This window comes from Nannospalax galili, unplaced genomic scaffold (assembly GCF_000622305.1).
Source record: "Nannospalax galili isolate Female #2095 unplaced genomic scaffold, S.galili_v1.0 scaffold792, whole genome shotgun sequence".
NCBI lineage: Eukaryota > Metazoa > Chordata > Mammalia > Rodentia > Spalacidae > Nannospalax > Nannospalax galili.
The window spans coordinates 1,316,622-1,332,566 of NW_008331036.1; the positions used below are offsets into that span (position 1 = coordinate 1,316,622).

Consider the following 15,945-nt stretch of genomic DNA (forward strand, 5'->3'; position numbering starts at 1 on the left):
CCCCGCCCCCACAGGCTGGGTTTTGGAAATTACAGCCCACCGGGAACCCAAGGGGCGACGGGAAGTCAAGGTGGTTCGGGAAATCCATAGGGGGAGAGACGAGTAGAAGGGTCAGCTCTCTCCCCAGAACAGCCCGCGCAGTACCAAACACTGTTCACCGCGCAGTTTCGGAGTTCTACGCCCCCAGAGTGACGAGCGGTGGCTTCTGGCCAGCGCGGAGGCTGCCCCCTCCCCCTCCACCGGGAACCCAAGGGGCGACGGGAAGTCAAGGTGGTTCGGGAAATCCATAGGGGGAGAGACGAGTAGAAGGGTCAGCTCTCTCCCCAGAACAGCCCGCGCAGTACCAAACACTGTTCACCGCGCAGTTTCGGAGTTCTACGCCCCCAGAGTGACGAGCGGTGGCTTCTGGCCAGCGCGGAGGCTGCCCCCTCCCCCTCCAGGGCCTGCGGCGCTGAGCGTGGTAGAGCACCGATTGAGCTCAGGGGGCGGCGTCGCAGGGATGGAAAGCAGGCCAAGGTGGAGGAGGGGCTCTTTCGGGGCTATAAAGGGACGGCCCGGGCTGCCCGATTCTTGCACTCGCTGGATAGCGACTCCGAGCCAGGTGCTATCGCAAGGCCAGAGCGCACAGCCGAGCGGAGAGGGCAGAGCCCAGCTCAGAGCGAGCCACGCCGCGGCAACGGCGGAGGACGAAGTGTCCAGGGGCCGATCCTGGACTTGTCCCCCAGCCCCGGAGCGCTTCTTGATCCCGCAGCAACCGCTTGGCATCTCCAGCCGTGCGGTGCTTCCAACTCAGTGCTGGAAGAAAAAGTGCCCGCCCGCCTGCAAACCCGCAGCGCCTCCTTCTAGGTGACCAGCGGTTTGCTGGCTCTGCGCGCACTTTCAAAGAATAAGTGAGCGTGAACTTGATCTGGAGCACTGCCAGCGGAGCTCCGCGCTTCTAAGCGAACAAAAGCCAGGTGCGCTGTGGCGCGCAGTCTCTCGGAACTCCAATGCAGCCCACAGTCCTTTCGGGATCACGCACCCACAGGCCTCGCTGCGGCATGCGGGGCGCCCAGCGAGCAACACGGGCTTGGAGCTCTCCGCCTTCGCCCATGCTGCTGCTGGTGCTGGCTGCGCCCGCAGTGCTGCTGTGCGTGCGGGGTGCGCACGGACGCCCCGCGGAAGAGGATGAGGAGCTCGTGCTGCCTTCCCTGGAGCGCACCCCAGGGCCCCAGACCACCGCGCGCCTCCACCTGGATGCCTTCGGCCAGAGGTTGCACCTGAAGCTGCAGCCGGACAGCGGTTTCTTGGCGCCTGGTTTCACGCTCCAGACGGTGGGGCGCAGTCCCAGGCCCGAGGCGCAGCCTCTAGACCCAGCCGGGGACCTGGCGCACTGCTTCTACTCGGGCACAGTGAATGGTGACCCCAGCTCCGCTGCAGCCCTCAGCCTCTGCCAAGGCGTGCGCGGCGCCTTCTACCTGCAGGGCGAGGAGTTCTTCATCCAGCCGGCTCCTGCCGCCGCCACCAAGCACCTGGCCCCTGTAGCCCCCGGGGAGGAGCCACCGGTTCGGCCACAGTTCCATCTCCTAAGGCGGAGGCGGCGGGGCAGCGCCGGTGCCAAATGCGGAGTCGTGGACGATGATACCTTACCCTCCAGCGACTCCAAACCTGAGACCCAGGACGCCCGGCGTCATTGGCCGCCCCGGGATTCCATACAGCAACGTCCTGGACAGCCAACAGGTAAAAGTTCCATCCACCCCTGCCCTGCTCTGTGCAGTGGACGGAGATCTGCAGTAGAGAAAAGAAGTTTGAGGCTTGGGATAGTGATCCGCAAAATCAGTTGATCAAATCCTGCTAGAACATTGAATGTATTTGCCCGAATATCTAAGGGAGAAGCAAAGCACACTTCTTGCAGACTAAGGCGAAGTGCTTCCCCTGGGAAGTTTGTTACTCTTTAGTTAAATGTAAGCTTGTAAGACTTATTTCTATCCTTCAATCCTTTCTGATGAGTTTATGAGTTCACTTGGGCTGGGTTGTAGCTTCGCGCTGAGTTTTGTAACCTCTGACTGCTTGCGTGCGCACAGCCCTCACCGGAGGGCGGAGATGGGTGAAGTAGAGGCGCGATAGTGACCTCGAAATGTGTCCGCGACCCTGGGCACCTGTGCTGCGATCTCTATTCTGTGGCCTTTAGTCCTCGGCCCCCTCTTAAAAGACTGACTCTGGAAGGCGGAGGGGCCCCTCTGCCCAACCTGCTTGGGAGGTCTCTTCCCAGCTTGTCCCACCTCCTTGCGCCTCGGAGCAGGGCCTCCGGGTTTGCACTCCCTCTCGCGGCCTTCCTTCTGCTCTGGAGCCGCTGCAGATTATTACTGCTCCGCCTTCCCTTGCCTCTTCTATGTGCAGTACTTACCATCCAGTTCATTTGATCACTTTCGTACCTTTTCTCTTGTTTCTCCTCAAGTGTCTCGTTTTAGATTCCCCTTACTCCACCCCTTGCCCTTGATTTTCTGCTCCTGATAGCAGATGGCGCTAGTGGGGTGGACTTCCCAGGGCTTGAATGTCAGTCAGTAGTCTGAAGAAGGGCTCTTTTCCAAAAAAGTCAGACTTGACTCGAAACGGGAACTTATTTCCCTGAGGCAGTGGGAACGAGGGGGAATAGACCGCTGGGCAGAGTGGGTGGTCCTAGTGCCCGGAATTGGCGAGAGCAGAGCGCCCCCAGGGACCCCTGGAATGAAAGAGCTGAGCCAAGAAGGCTGAGATTCCTTCAAGCCCCGCCCCTTGGCCAAGGCCCCAGCCCTGCCCTAAGCCTTCCACGTGTTGTCGGATGATCTCATTCAGGATTTGAGCCCTGGCTTCTAGAGTGGAAGAGTGACTCAGGGCACACTGCCTGGTGCTTTTGCTCCAAGTTTTTACTACAGCTGGGTAGGAGGATATGCACACTGCCTTGCTTACAGTGTAGATTTTCAAAGGCAACAAAAGAAATCCTGCTGACACAGGCACAGCAGAGTTAGTGGGGGTATTTTTTGTTTGTTTCTCTTTGTTTTGTTTAAAACAAACGGAAAACTTTAAAAAGTAACATTTCCAGTAAAAAGAGATGCAAGTAGATGTGTTATAGTTGTTCCCAGTATGTTTCAGTTTTATTTGCTTTGATTGCCTAACTTTCTTTATATACTCTAGCAAGGTCGCTATTCTTGGAGCGACTGCCCATGAGCAAACTGTCTTTCTTTTCTCTGTACAGGACCTGGAAGCATAAGAAAGAAGCGATTTGTGTCCAGCCCTCGCTATGTGGAAGCCATGCTTGTGGCTGACCAGTCCATGGCTGAGTTCCATGGCAGTGGTCTAAAGCATTACCTTCTGACCCTGTTCTCTGTGGCAGCCAGGTTTTACAAACACCCCAGTATTCGGAATTCAATTAGCCTGTTGGTGGTGAAGATTATGGTCATTTATGAGGAGCAGAAGGGGCCGGAAGTGACCTCTAATGCTGCTCTCACCCTGCAGAACTTCTGCAAATGGCAGAAGCAGCACAACCCTCCCAGTGACCGAGATGCAGAACACTACGACACAGCAATCCTCTTCACCAGACAGGTGAGATCAAGATGGCAACAATTTTCATTGTGTCCCAGTGGAAGTAGAAGTCAGCCTTGTACCACACAGATGGATAAAAGGCATCTCATCAGTGCTTTTTCACCTTTTTTAAAATTAGCTAGCTTGGCTTATTGTACTCATTTCTACTATAATTTCAATATCTCAAGCTGTGCATTTCTATTTTCAGTGTGTTAGGGACCGTATTGATTAAAGCTGCAGATTGTCTTTTGAGCACAACAATAGTGAATGTATATGCTCCAAAACACATGTGCAGACATAACCATCTGAAATGTCTCAATTTCATAATGTCTTTATTAGTAAGGATTTACCTTGGTTCTTTGTAGGATCTATGTGGTGCCCGTACATGTGATACTCTTGGGATGGCTGATGTTGGAACAGTGTGTGACCCCAGCAGAAGCTGCTCAGTCATAGAAGATGATGGTTTACAAGCTGCCTTTACCACAGCCCATGAGTTAGGTAAGTGGGTTCAGGGTACAAGTTAAGCCTACTGCAATATTTAAATTTGAGAGGAAGATAATATTGCAGATTCTATTGCAATTTTAGGTACTAGGGCACATTAAAAATCATAGGAGATGTTTTCCACCATGTGAAATACAGTCTTAGCAGAATAAGAACTAAAGTAAGACTATGGATGTTTAAAATTTGACATGTTTGTTTATACTCTGTGAAAAATAAGACATTGTCACCAAAACAAATTGTCTCAAATATATTTCCTTCTGTAGGCATATCCTTTGGGACAAAATGTGTCCCTGCTGGGAAAAGTCAGAGCTGTATGTGACCTGTGTTTTAATGTGGGCTTTGGTTGCTTCCCAGGCCACGTGTTTAACATGCCACATGATGATGCAAAGCACTGTGCCAGCCTTAATATTGTGAATGAGAATTCCCACCTGATGGCCCCCATGATTTCCAGTTTGAACCACAGCCAACCATGGTCTTTGTGCAGTGCCTACATGGTCACATCGTTCCTGGATAACGGCCACGGTAAGGTGCCAGAGCTACTCATTGTAGATAGTATTCAGCCTTTTGTATATATGATTCTATTTAAAAGGGCAATTTGATTTTTGATCAATTTGATTTTTCCCTCTTTTTTCTTTTGAGACAGGGTCTCCCTGTAGCCCCAACAGGTCTGGGACTCAATATGTAGACCAAGCTGGCCTTGATCCCATAGAGATTGGCTTGTCTCTTCCTTCTGAGTGCTGGGATTAAAAGCTTGCACCACCGTACCCAGCTCTGTTTTCCCTCCTTCAAAATTACTTTTTACTGTCATGATCATAAGTTTCAACTCTTCCTTCCCAGTGAAAGATAGTGCTTCTAGCTGAGTAGCTCCCTACATCCATTTATTCATATTTTAAATAGAACAGTAACTCCTTGACATGGTTAATCCAGAAATATCGTGTTGAGGATACTATATTAATAAATTCTAAATCTCTCTGGCATTTTTTTCCCAAAATGCTATTGGCAAATGACTATATATTATCTCATGTGGTAAATATCTGCATGATCAGTGCACCTTGCATGTTTTCAGAATTGTGTTAATACAGTTTGGCATGTTCTTTGTAGGGGAATGTTTGATGGACAAGCCGCAGAATCCCATCAAGCTCCCATCCCATCTCCCTGGTACTTTGTACGATGTCAACCGTCAGTGCCAGTTCACATTTGGAGAAGAATCCAAACACTGCCCTGATGCAAGCAGCACATGCAGCACATTGTGGTGCACTGGTAACTCGGGTGGCATGCTGGTGTGCCAAACGAAACATTTCCCTTGGGCAGACGGCACTAGCTGTGGAGAAGGAAAATGGTGTGTCAGCGGCACATGTGTGAACAAGACCAACATGAAGCATTTTGATGTGAGTTTTTCTGAGACATATTTTGCCCCATCAGAATTCAGAATTCAGAATTGGAAAGAACAAAGTGATCCTTAAAAGTTCTTACTCAGACACACATTTGTCTGTGTCCCCTAGTGGGAGTACAAGAGAATGAGTCTCTGTTTCATATTTCTCTCTTTGATTCCCTAAAAGGTCTCTTAAGCAAATTCTAACAGTGATGTTTGTATCCCTACTTAGACCCCTGTTCATGGAAGCTGGGGGACATGGGGACCCTGGGGAGAGTGTTCAAGAACCTGCGGTGGAGGTGTGCAGTATACAATGAGAGAATGTGACAACCCAGTCCCAAAGAATGGAGGGAAGTACTGTGAAGGGAGACGAGTGCGCTATATGTCTTGCAACACTAAGGACTGCCCAGATAATAATGGTGAGTAACACTACGCCTCAGCATTCAGAAATGGGGCATAAGACAAGCCCACAGCAGGTGGCTGAAAGTTGAAAACCAGTAACATCATCATGTCCTTCTCTTTTCAGGAAAAACCTTTAGAGAGGAGCAATGTGAAGCACACAATGAGTTTTCAAAAGCTTCTTTTGGGAATGAGCCCAAGGTGGAATGGACACCCAAGTATGCTGGCGTCTCACCAAAGGACAGGTGCAAGCTCATCTGTCAAGCCAAAGGCATTGGCTACTTCTTTGTTTTACAGCCCAAGGTAGATACTTTTAAACACTTGTATTTGCTAATGAGCCAAAGGTCTTCACTTGCTACCTTTCTTGCAGACTTTTTCACTCTCTTCTGTATAACATATGTTTGGTTTTGAATTTAGGATGTATTCTTCTAAATGCATGGGCAGCTTCCTGCTTTGAAGTTTGCGTTGCTTTAACTTATAAAGGAAGCTGAAACATTGATAGCACTTAAGATTCTTGCAGTTGCTTATTATTACTCCTTTACATCCGAAGAAAAGCCCTTTGGAAAATCAAGAGCTTTTCTGTATAACTAGGTTTCACGTATAACAATTTATGGTTAGAGAAATTATATATTAACACAACAGCTGGAGGTTTTAGAAAATAGTCCAAAGTACTTGTTACTGTGTAACTAGCAGTAGCACATGGATGCATACTTATTAAGATGAAAGTTTGAGCATTGTAATTATATTGGAACACACTTTGAACAAAGAGAATCACCATTTCTTTCGGTGTTTTGCTCAGGGGATAAATGTTGCCATGAAGTAGAAAATGAAATTAAGTATGCTTAAGGTTATCCTGTGTCATTAGTGCTGAGGGCTATGAAAATAGTCTGAGTTGCAGATTCAGCATTCAGCAAGTAATGTATAAAGTACCTTGTGCTGCTCTATGGAATTCCAGGCACTGAAGATAGAGCAATAATCAATCTGACAATAAGCTCTACTTCTGTTGATCTTTAGAGGGAAGGTAGACCAATAAACAAATAATCAAGACATTTGTAATTTTTTTCAGAGAGGTGTAGAAAGTATTCAAAATAGAGCTGAAGAGAAGGGTGGTAATGTTTGGCAGGAGAGGAGAATACTGTATTAAATAGCATGGTCAAGAAAGCTAAGAGGAAAAGGTTCATGACTGTGTAGCCTGTGCCCTTCCCTTCTGATATTTGACCACCAGATACCCGATCTTCTCTTCTCAGGTTGTAGATGGCACCCCCTGTAGTCCAGACTCTACTTCTGTCTGTGTGCAAGGACAGTGTGTCAAAGCCGGTTGTGATCGCATCATAGACTCTAAAATGAAATTCGATAAATGTGGTGTGTGTGGAGGAAATGGATCTACGTGCAAGAAAATATCAGGAACAGTTACCAGTACAAGGTACATTTGAAAAAACACACTTCAAGGTTGGGGATGTAATCTATGACTAGAGAGCCTACCTAGCATTCACAAGGCCCTGGGCTCAGTTCCCAGCAGTGCATAAGCCTGGACATGATGGCACATACCTGTAATCCTAGCACATAGGAGCTGCAGACAAGAGAGACCAGAAAATCTTATGTTCAGGGTCATCTTTGGCTACCTCGTTTCAGGATAGTATGAACTACATGAGACCCCGTCTCAAAAAACGGCTGGAGAGATGGCTTAGCTGTTAAAAGCACTGGTTCCCAGCACCCACATACAGGCTAATAACTGGCCTTAATTCTAGTTCCCGTGCATCTGACAACCTCTGATGGCCTCCGTGGGCATTGCATGGCATGGGTACAATTATATATATGCAAGCAGAACACTCTTACACATAAAATAATAATATACAAATTTAAAACAAAAACAAAACCCACATACTTCATGTAATCCCAAAACTTGTGAGGCTGATGGAGGATGATTGTGGTGTGTTATAGGCTAACCTGGACTACATAGTGAGTTCCAAAACAGTCTGAGGCACAAGTGAGACCTTGTCTCAGAAACCCAAAATAAATTAATTAATTAATCAAAATATAAAAAAAAAACCTCATACTTCAGAGACCTTATAATTTTAGACAATTTTATAGAAGTAAGGAAAATCGTTTTCAAAAGTGTTATGCATTTTTAAGCTAAGCAGTTCATTAATCAATGAAAGAAAGATTCACCCCTTTTTTCTCTGCCACAGACCTGGGTATCATGACATCGTCACAATTCCCACTGGAGCCACAAACATTGAAGTCAAACAGAGGAATCAGAAGGGGTCCAGAAGCAATGGAAGCTTTCTTGCCATCAAAGCAGCCGATGGTACCTATATTCTGAACGGGAACTTCACTCTGTCCACTCTGGAGCAAGACCTAACCTACAAAGGTACGTTCTTAAGGTACAGCGGCTCCTCGGCAGCACTGGAAAGAATCCGCAGCTTTAGTCCACTCAAAGAACCCTTAACCATCCAGGTTCTCACTGTGGGCCATGCTGTTCTACCCAAAATCAAATACACCTATTTCGTGAAGAAGAAGAAGGAGTCTTTCAACGCTATCCCTACGTTTTCAGAGTGGGTCATTGAAGAGTGGGGAGAGTGTTCTAAGTCATGTGGTTCGGGTTGGCAGAGAAGATTAGTTGACTGCAGAGACATTAACGGACACCCTGCTTCGGAGTGTGCAAAAGAAGTGAAGCCAGCCAGCACCAGACCTTGTGCAGACCTGCCTTGCCCACATTGGCAGCTGGGGGACTGGTCACCATGTTCTAAGACTTGTGGGAAGGGTTACAAGAAGAGAACCTTGAAGTGTGTGTCCCACGATGGGGGAGTGTTATCCAATGAGAGCTGTGATCCTTTAAAGAAACCAAAGCATTACATAGACTTTTGCGTGTTAGCAGAGTGCAGTTAAGGAGTGCCCACTTTGAGGAAAAGGGAGTGTGGGAGGGCTGATGCACTAAAACCTAGAGTACTGGAGGGATCCATTGTATCTAACCAGTAACAAGTAAGGTGTGTCAATGAGGTGGGAGTATGGAGGGAGGTAGAGAGCAGTGCAGGTAGATCAGGACACTATCCTGCCAGTTAAAATTTGATAAGGTAGTTAATGAGGATTATTAGCGTCTGAGAAATGATATATAGCATGATGAAGCCCCAGGGCCTTACTAGTATTTCTTTCGTTACATCTATTGCTGAAACAACTGTCAGAGTCAGACAAGGACTGCAAGCCCTGTTTCTTGGTACTGATTAAACACTTTGTATCCTGGGGGTTGGGAAAAGCAAAGCAGAAGAAAGATGAGATGATATTTCAGACATGGCTTACTTTACCTTGCCAGCCATGGGAGGAGAAAGGTGTACAAACTAAATGGTTGCTTAGCAGTTTATGAGTGCAGTGGTTTCAGAGAATGTTTATGCATCATTTCTACCAAGAATGAAGAGTTCAGATAATTCAACATGAAAGAAAGTCACACATATGTGAAAGGGTTCGTGGTGCCTTGTACCATCTTGGTCTTTAACTGTGTAATTCATTTTGAGGTAGAAACAATTCACCTATTTATGAAATGTGCATTAAGTTCACAGAAAGACAAAGTAGTGAAGTAAAGGTGCTCACAAGCACTGCAGAAGGTGCAGTGAGCTGAGCCTCCTCCTGTACTTTTCTCCCTAGGTAAGCCTATTTGGGGACTAGGTGTGAAAAGATCACCCATGTCTCACTTAAGTCAGGAGGACCACACAGAAAGGATGTCATGCAGAGCAAGAATGGGGTGTGGAGAACAGGGTCCATGGGTTTGGTGGGTTTGAGAAGACCGAGTTCATTTTGTCTCACAGTGGGAAGCTGCTGCAGGGTAGCAGGTCCATTCCTGGCAGCTTGTCAACAGTCGTATCCTGGTGAATGTCTGTTCAGCTCTTCTACTGAGAGAGAATATAACTTTCCATATGTATATAGTAAAATATGTTACTATAAATTATATGTACTTTATAAGTATTGGTTTCTGTGTTCCTTCTAAGAAGGACTATAGTTTATAATAAATGCCTATGATAACATATTTATTTTTATACATTTATTTCTAATGATTAAAACCTTTAAGTTATATCACTTTTGTAAAAGTGCATATAAAAATAGAGTATTTATACAATATATGTTAACTAGAAATAATAAAAGAACACTTTTAAATGTGTATCTGTTTTTCTGAACTGGGGATTAACTCCTGGGCAAGAAATTTGAAGATTCTCAAACATGGATTTCAAGGCAATTTTTAAGTAGGTTCTTTGGAAATAAGATTTAGTTGAATGAAATGTATTTCATGTTTGTAGAAGTGCTAGTAAAAAAGCAGTTACCAATATTTTTAGTGATAAGATTGTTACTAATGGGGTTGGCAAATTTCTGTAAAGAGCCAGATAATGACTGCTTTGTAAGCTGTACTTTCTCTGTCACGACCATGCAACATTGCTATTGTAGGCATGAAAGCAGCCATAAATGATATGTAAATGAATGATCATGGCTGTGTTCTAATAAAACTTTATTCATAAAGACAAATGGTGGGCCAGATTTGTTCTATGAGCCTTCTTGTCAACCTTTGATGTGGTAAATGAAATGGAAAAATATGCAGTTTCAAATGTGTTTTGGAATTTTGTCTCATTAATTATATCACATAAGATTATATGAATGCATTTAAGGTATTGAATAGATATCACATAAGATTACATGAATGCATTTGAGGTATTGACTAGAAACGATGTCTCATCAATCACATTTGAGACAGACAGCAATGGTAAATCAACACTCCCAAATCTTTGCCTAGCTCACCAGTAATATCTGAGGCATTTTGGAGAAATCTTGGAAAACCCAGGACTCTAGCCTTTTGTAGGTAATTATATTTTCAAAACTGAATGGTGCATCAATGACTAAGATTGTTTACAAAGTAACTATGTCACTCTGAGTAAACTGTTTTCTGAGAGACTAATTATTTGATTAATCACTTACATTTCCAACTCTATATTCAATTTTTTTTCCATCCTTAGCATGATTTTTTTTCAACATACTATAACAAAATGCTAACTTCAGCTTCAAATGATAATTTTTAATTACCTGTAGCTATTCAAGGTGTTCCCCTCAGTAACTGAAGGGATGATTCTCAGGACTCACCTGTATCCTTCAGACTGGACTGTAGTGGAAGAGACATGCTAATCTGGTTAACTTTTATATTACCAACAGTACTATAAGACCAAAAGATAAAGTCTTCTCATATTATGGATTAAGTCTTTTTCCATTTCAATATAGAACTTGCTTATGCAACTCAGAAATCCATCTTGTCTTGGGTATCTGCAACCTGTCAGTGATTTACCTTAGTACATACAAATCCCCACAGTGTGTGGCATGAAGGATATATATACACACACATGCTCTGACCAGTGTCTACTTCACTTGATACATGAGTGAAGAAGATTGGTATATCGCAAATGAAAACCCTGATATGAAGAAGTCATTTTTTCATTAAAAAATGGGCTTTATTTCTCTTCCTCTTCCTCTTCCTCTTCCTCTTCCTCTTCCTCTTCCTCTTCCTCTTCCTCTTCTTCTTCTTCTTCTTCTTCTTCTTCTTCTTCTTCTTCTTCTTCTTCTTCAGCAGCTTCAAATGATTTTGTGTAGCAAATAAAAAATCAAAAATTCAGGACACATAAAATGGTGCGATAGAACACACTATAAATCAGCACTTGGAAGTTAGAAACAAAGGTCCAAAACTCAAGGTCATCCTCAGCTATAGAGATAGTTTGAGGCCAGTCTGGGATACATGAGATCTTATCTCAAAAAATTATTCACTAATTAATTAAACAAAAATGCAGTACACAGAGAGATAGAACCAGGCAAAAAGATCATCTGCCTCCCGTTTATTGTCAGTCCAACATCATGCCAAAGAACTTTCCAACATTGCCATAGTGTTCTCCAGCCCTCTCCTGGTGAAAGTCGTCTCTTGTTACTTGACTGAGAAGTTTAAGACTGTGTTGTAGCAATGGAAAATCAATAACATACCATTCCTTCAGTTTTGTGAGCTTGAATAGGCATCAGTTTGAAGAGGTTTTATGACTGCTCACAACATTATACATATGAATGAATTAGGGGCTAGGACAATATTCACTACTCATTAAACCACTTAATTTTTTAATAACTCAAGGGACAGTTTCTATAACATTTCAATAATCACCTAACAAAATTTTTCAATAAAAAATTAACCAGTAATTCACAAAAATTTATTTCCAGCTTTTGCTCATTTCAAATTGACTTTTTGAGATCGCTATTGAAACTTGATGTGGATTAGCAACAACAGATGGTACATACCAATTTTCTGAACTCTGACGTTTCAGAAGAAAGCAAAGAAAGTTGCTGTAGGCTGGAGAGAGAGCTCAATGGGGAAACTGCTGTGCGTGCACGATCCCAGCACACAATGACATGCCAGGTGGGTTTGGTGGCCCACCTATAATTCCAGTGCTCTAATGGTAGAGGGACTCTCCCAAAGAACTGGCTTCCTGGACTAGCCCCGGGTTCAACTGAGAGACTCTGTCTTAAAGAATGAGGTAGTGATCTAGGAAGACTGCAGATGTCAACCTCAGGCCTCCATAGACATGTGTCCACTAGTAAGCTCACACACATATGAACATGCAGGCAGGCATGCACACATAGACACATGGAAGAAGGCAAACAAGGTCATTGATACAAGGGCTGTGAGTTCTTAGCCTATAAAGGAAATTAACCAACATAAAAAGTGCAGTGTTCTCTGACAAGCTCCTATTCTGATGACATGAATGAGTCCATATGGTATCAGTAGAAAGGGAAAGGGATCAGTAAAATATGAAAGATTTTGACCCTTAGGAATAAAATTCCTCTTGAGCGCGATAAAAGGAAGCTCCAAACAACAATCAGAGAATTTACTTACGTGTCTTTGCTTATGTGGCCTGCTGTCAGTCTTCATAGTGTATCTGACCTGCTCTATCACTTTGCTTTAAATAAATATTTTTGCTATTTTTCAGTCCAGTTGGACTTTTATTTTCTTCTTAAATAAGAGGCTGAGAACCTGGAAACACTCAGCCCAGACCCTGATCACTGGTAACAGAGATGGTAAACAAACCATATTCTGAAAATCAAGATAATAAGCCTTAGATTATTTAGATTATAAGAAAATAAATTTTCATGGATGAGTCTAAGCTTCTTTTAGGGGTAGAAAATATATTTTGTACAATATGAACAGGTGCTATATTCTTAATTAAAATTTTAAAAAGTAGATGGTTAGTATTAAAACCAGTTAAGCTATAGCTAAGTATTAATAATTATTAAAATATTTTCAAAGTACATGTTTTAGAAAAAATATTTTATTATTTTTATTTTATGTGTATGAGTGTTATGCCTGCATGTAGGTAAGTGCACCTGCATTGTGCAATGGTCATGGAAGACAGAAGATGCTGTTGGATCCCCTGGAACTGGAGTTACGGACAATTGTCAGCTGCCAGGTGGGTGCTAGGATTCGAACCAGCGTCTTCTACAAGAACAATCAGTGTTCTTAACGGCTGAGCCATCTCTCCAGCCTGTAGATGAAGTTTTTAAATAACAAATTCATCATGGAAACTGTTTCCATGACTAATTCAAGGATAAAAGCACATAGCATATTGACAAATTTTTTTAAAAAAACAGAAATTTCTAAAATAATTCTGGGAGTTAACAAAACATACCATTTTATTCTTGAATATTTCAGTTAGATTTAGATGAATGATGTTTATAAAGAAAAAAAAGCATACAAAAGAATCCTTTCATGAAAGAGAATGTTCATAAAGTAGTGGAAGGCAGGGACAAAGTAAAATGACAAGCTTCCACTGCATCACTGTGACAATGCTCTGTCTAAACTTTCTTAATAAGAGACAAATGTCTTCAGGAAGTGCTTAAAAATAAAATCTATCACGGAATAAGTAAAGAGGTTTTAAATCAAAGTGATGTCTCAAAGAACTGCAAAGTTTTATCAGGTTAAGCACAAAGCATAATTAGACTGTAACTTCAAACAAATTATGTTGATGATGGAAAAGTACTACACAAAATCATTTTTCCTATAAATCGAAGGTACCATCCATGATAAAGCATGTCCCAGATAATAAAACAGCTAATAAATTTGACTTCTTAAAATATAAAAATAATCAACAAAATTAGTAGTAAAGCAAGGTTTATTTAACACCATTATTTAACAAACAAAATATGAAAAATGAAAAATCCTAAGATGATATAAAAGACCTGACATGTAAATTTCTTTGAGTTTGACTCCACATTGTAAGTTTTTCATTTCACCATAAAATATTTGGCAGATTTAACAAAATTCCAATTATTACCTAAATTCACAAATTTTTGTAATATGAAAACATGATTCTAAAGTTCATCTGATAAAATAAATTTAGTGATGAGACAGAAAAGAGCAACCATGAAACAATACATAATATAAGAGATATCTGATCTGAATTGAAATGTTACCATAAGATTAAAATGAAGAAAACAAGTGGTTTTGTAAAATTGCTGGTATCAGTTAACAAGAAAAATAGTCCCACATCAAATCTTATTAACTTTAATGGGTAAACATAAATAGGTAGAAACATCAATTGGAGCAAAATGAATTATTCCAATCATATCCTTGAAATTTATTTTATTTAGAATAAATAAGTCTAAACCCTTCTTTTGGATCATTTATCAGTTCAAATTACAGATCTATAAGAAGTTAAATCAAACCTGCATTAGAGTGCTCCAGAGCAACAGAATAAATAGGAAATATATATCTACCAACAAATTTATCATAAGCAATTGACTCACATGATCTTTGAGGTTAGAAAATCCCAATATCCACACACATAGGTTGGAGACAGGAAAGCTGATAGAGCCAGTCTGTTTGACTTTCAGTCTCAAAGACAACTTAAGAGAGTGAATTCTTTCTCATTCAGCCCTTTTGTTCTTTTGAGAGTCTCAACATATTGAACAAGGCTGCCCATAGTAGGAAAGACAATTTGTTTTATTTAGTCTACTTATTCAAATGTTAGTCACATCCAGAAGCACACTAACAGAACCACACAGAATAATTTAACTAAATATCTGAGTACTCCACCGCCCAGCTAAATGGACACATAAAAATCATTCTCATGAAAGATGTTGTCTGGTGGTGTTATCATGATTTCTTTGTTTGTTTGTTTATTTGAAACAAATTCTTACTATGTTGTCTAGGCTAGCCTCAAACTTATAATCCTCCTCTCTCAGCTACCTGAGCACTGGGGTTATAAGTGTCCACCACCACACCTGCCTTCAAGAAGTTGTAGTAAACAGATCTGAACACATCTGAGTAGCAGCATGGTCCATGAGCCAGATATGCTAGCTCAGGTCTGTAATCTTTGCACTCAGGAGATTAAAACAATAGGATCATTGCAAGTCTGAGGTTAGTCTAGGCTGCAAATGCCTCAAAATAACAAAGTAATACATAAACGGACAAATAAAAAATATTTTGCTGATCTCATGGTGGAAGGTGATATTTGAGTGAAGAAACAATAAACTTATTTTATATAGCTCATTATGTGTATATAAATAGATTCATTTGATTGGCTTAAAATATTCACAATTATGTTTCCTATAAATCCTTAGAAATAGTTTTGTAAACATACAAGATGTAGGATTATAACCTGTTATGCGGAAAAACTCATATAAATAGATAGCAAAGACAAAATGTACACAGAACAGCATCAGAAAGCACAGATGATTGAGAACACGGAATGGTGAGTCCATCCAGAGTCAGTGCTTATAGGGAAGCATGACTAAAATACAGGTACCAAACATACAAAGCTTCAAATGTTAGTAAAATCTTAATAAAATAGTATTTTAAAAATTAAAGGTTACTGAAAGTCCCTTGGATCCTCCTTGTGTAAATGTAAATCGTAACAGCCTTATTCAAAATTGCAATCATAATTTTCAACTTCAGTATTTATAGATTCAAGAGTAAACTCAGTCTCGGGAGCCAGATTAAGAGTCTGCCATACATCCTATTCTTTTTTAAAAAAATCATTTATTTAATAACCACATACTTAAAAGAAGCATTTCATTACATCAGCATTGACATATTCAATAACAATTTCCAGAGCTAAGATGCATCTCTT

The 15,945-nt window shown here is 42.0% G+C and overlaps 1 protein-coding gene across 1 annotated transcript; it reads left to right on the forward strand.

The window, feature by feature from the left end:
* The first annotated feature begins 593 nt into the window (after nucleotides 1-593).
* Adamts1 (ADAM metallopeptidase with thrombospondin type 1 motif 1) lies at nucleotides 594-10,321 on the forward strand. The gene is made up of 9 exons (XM_008856095.3): nucleotides 594-1,719; nucleotides 3,215-3,561; nucleotides 3,906-4,038; nucleotides 4,396-4,563; nucleotides 5,143-5,429; nucleotides 5,646-5,832; nucleotides 5,940-6,115; nucleotides 7,060-7,235; nucleotides 8,002-10,321. The coding sequence occupies exons 1-9, from the start codon at nucleotides 990-992 to the stop codon at nucleotides 8,699-8,701; spliced, it is 2,904 nt and encodes a 967-aa protein (XP_008854317.1). The 5' UTR covers nucleotides 594-989; the 3' UTR covers nucleotides 8,702-10,321.
* The last annotated feature ends 5,624 nt before the right edge of the window (nucleotides 10,322-15,945 follow it).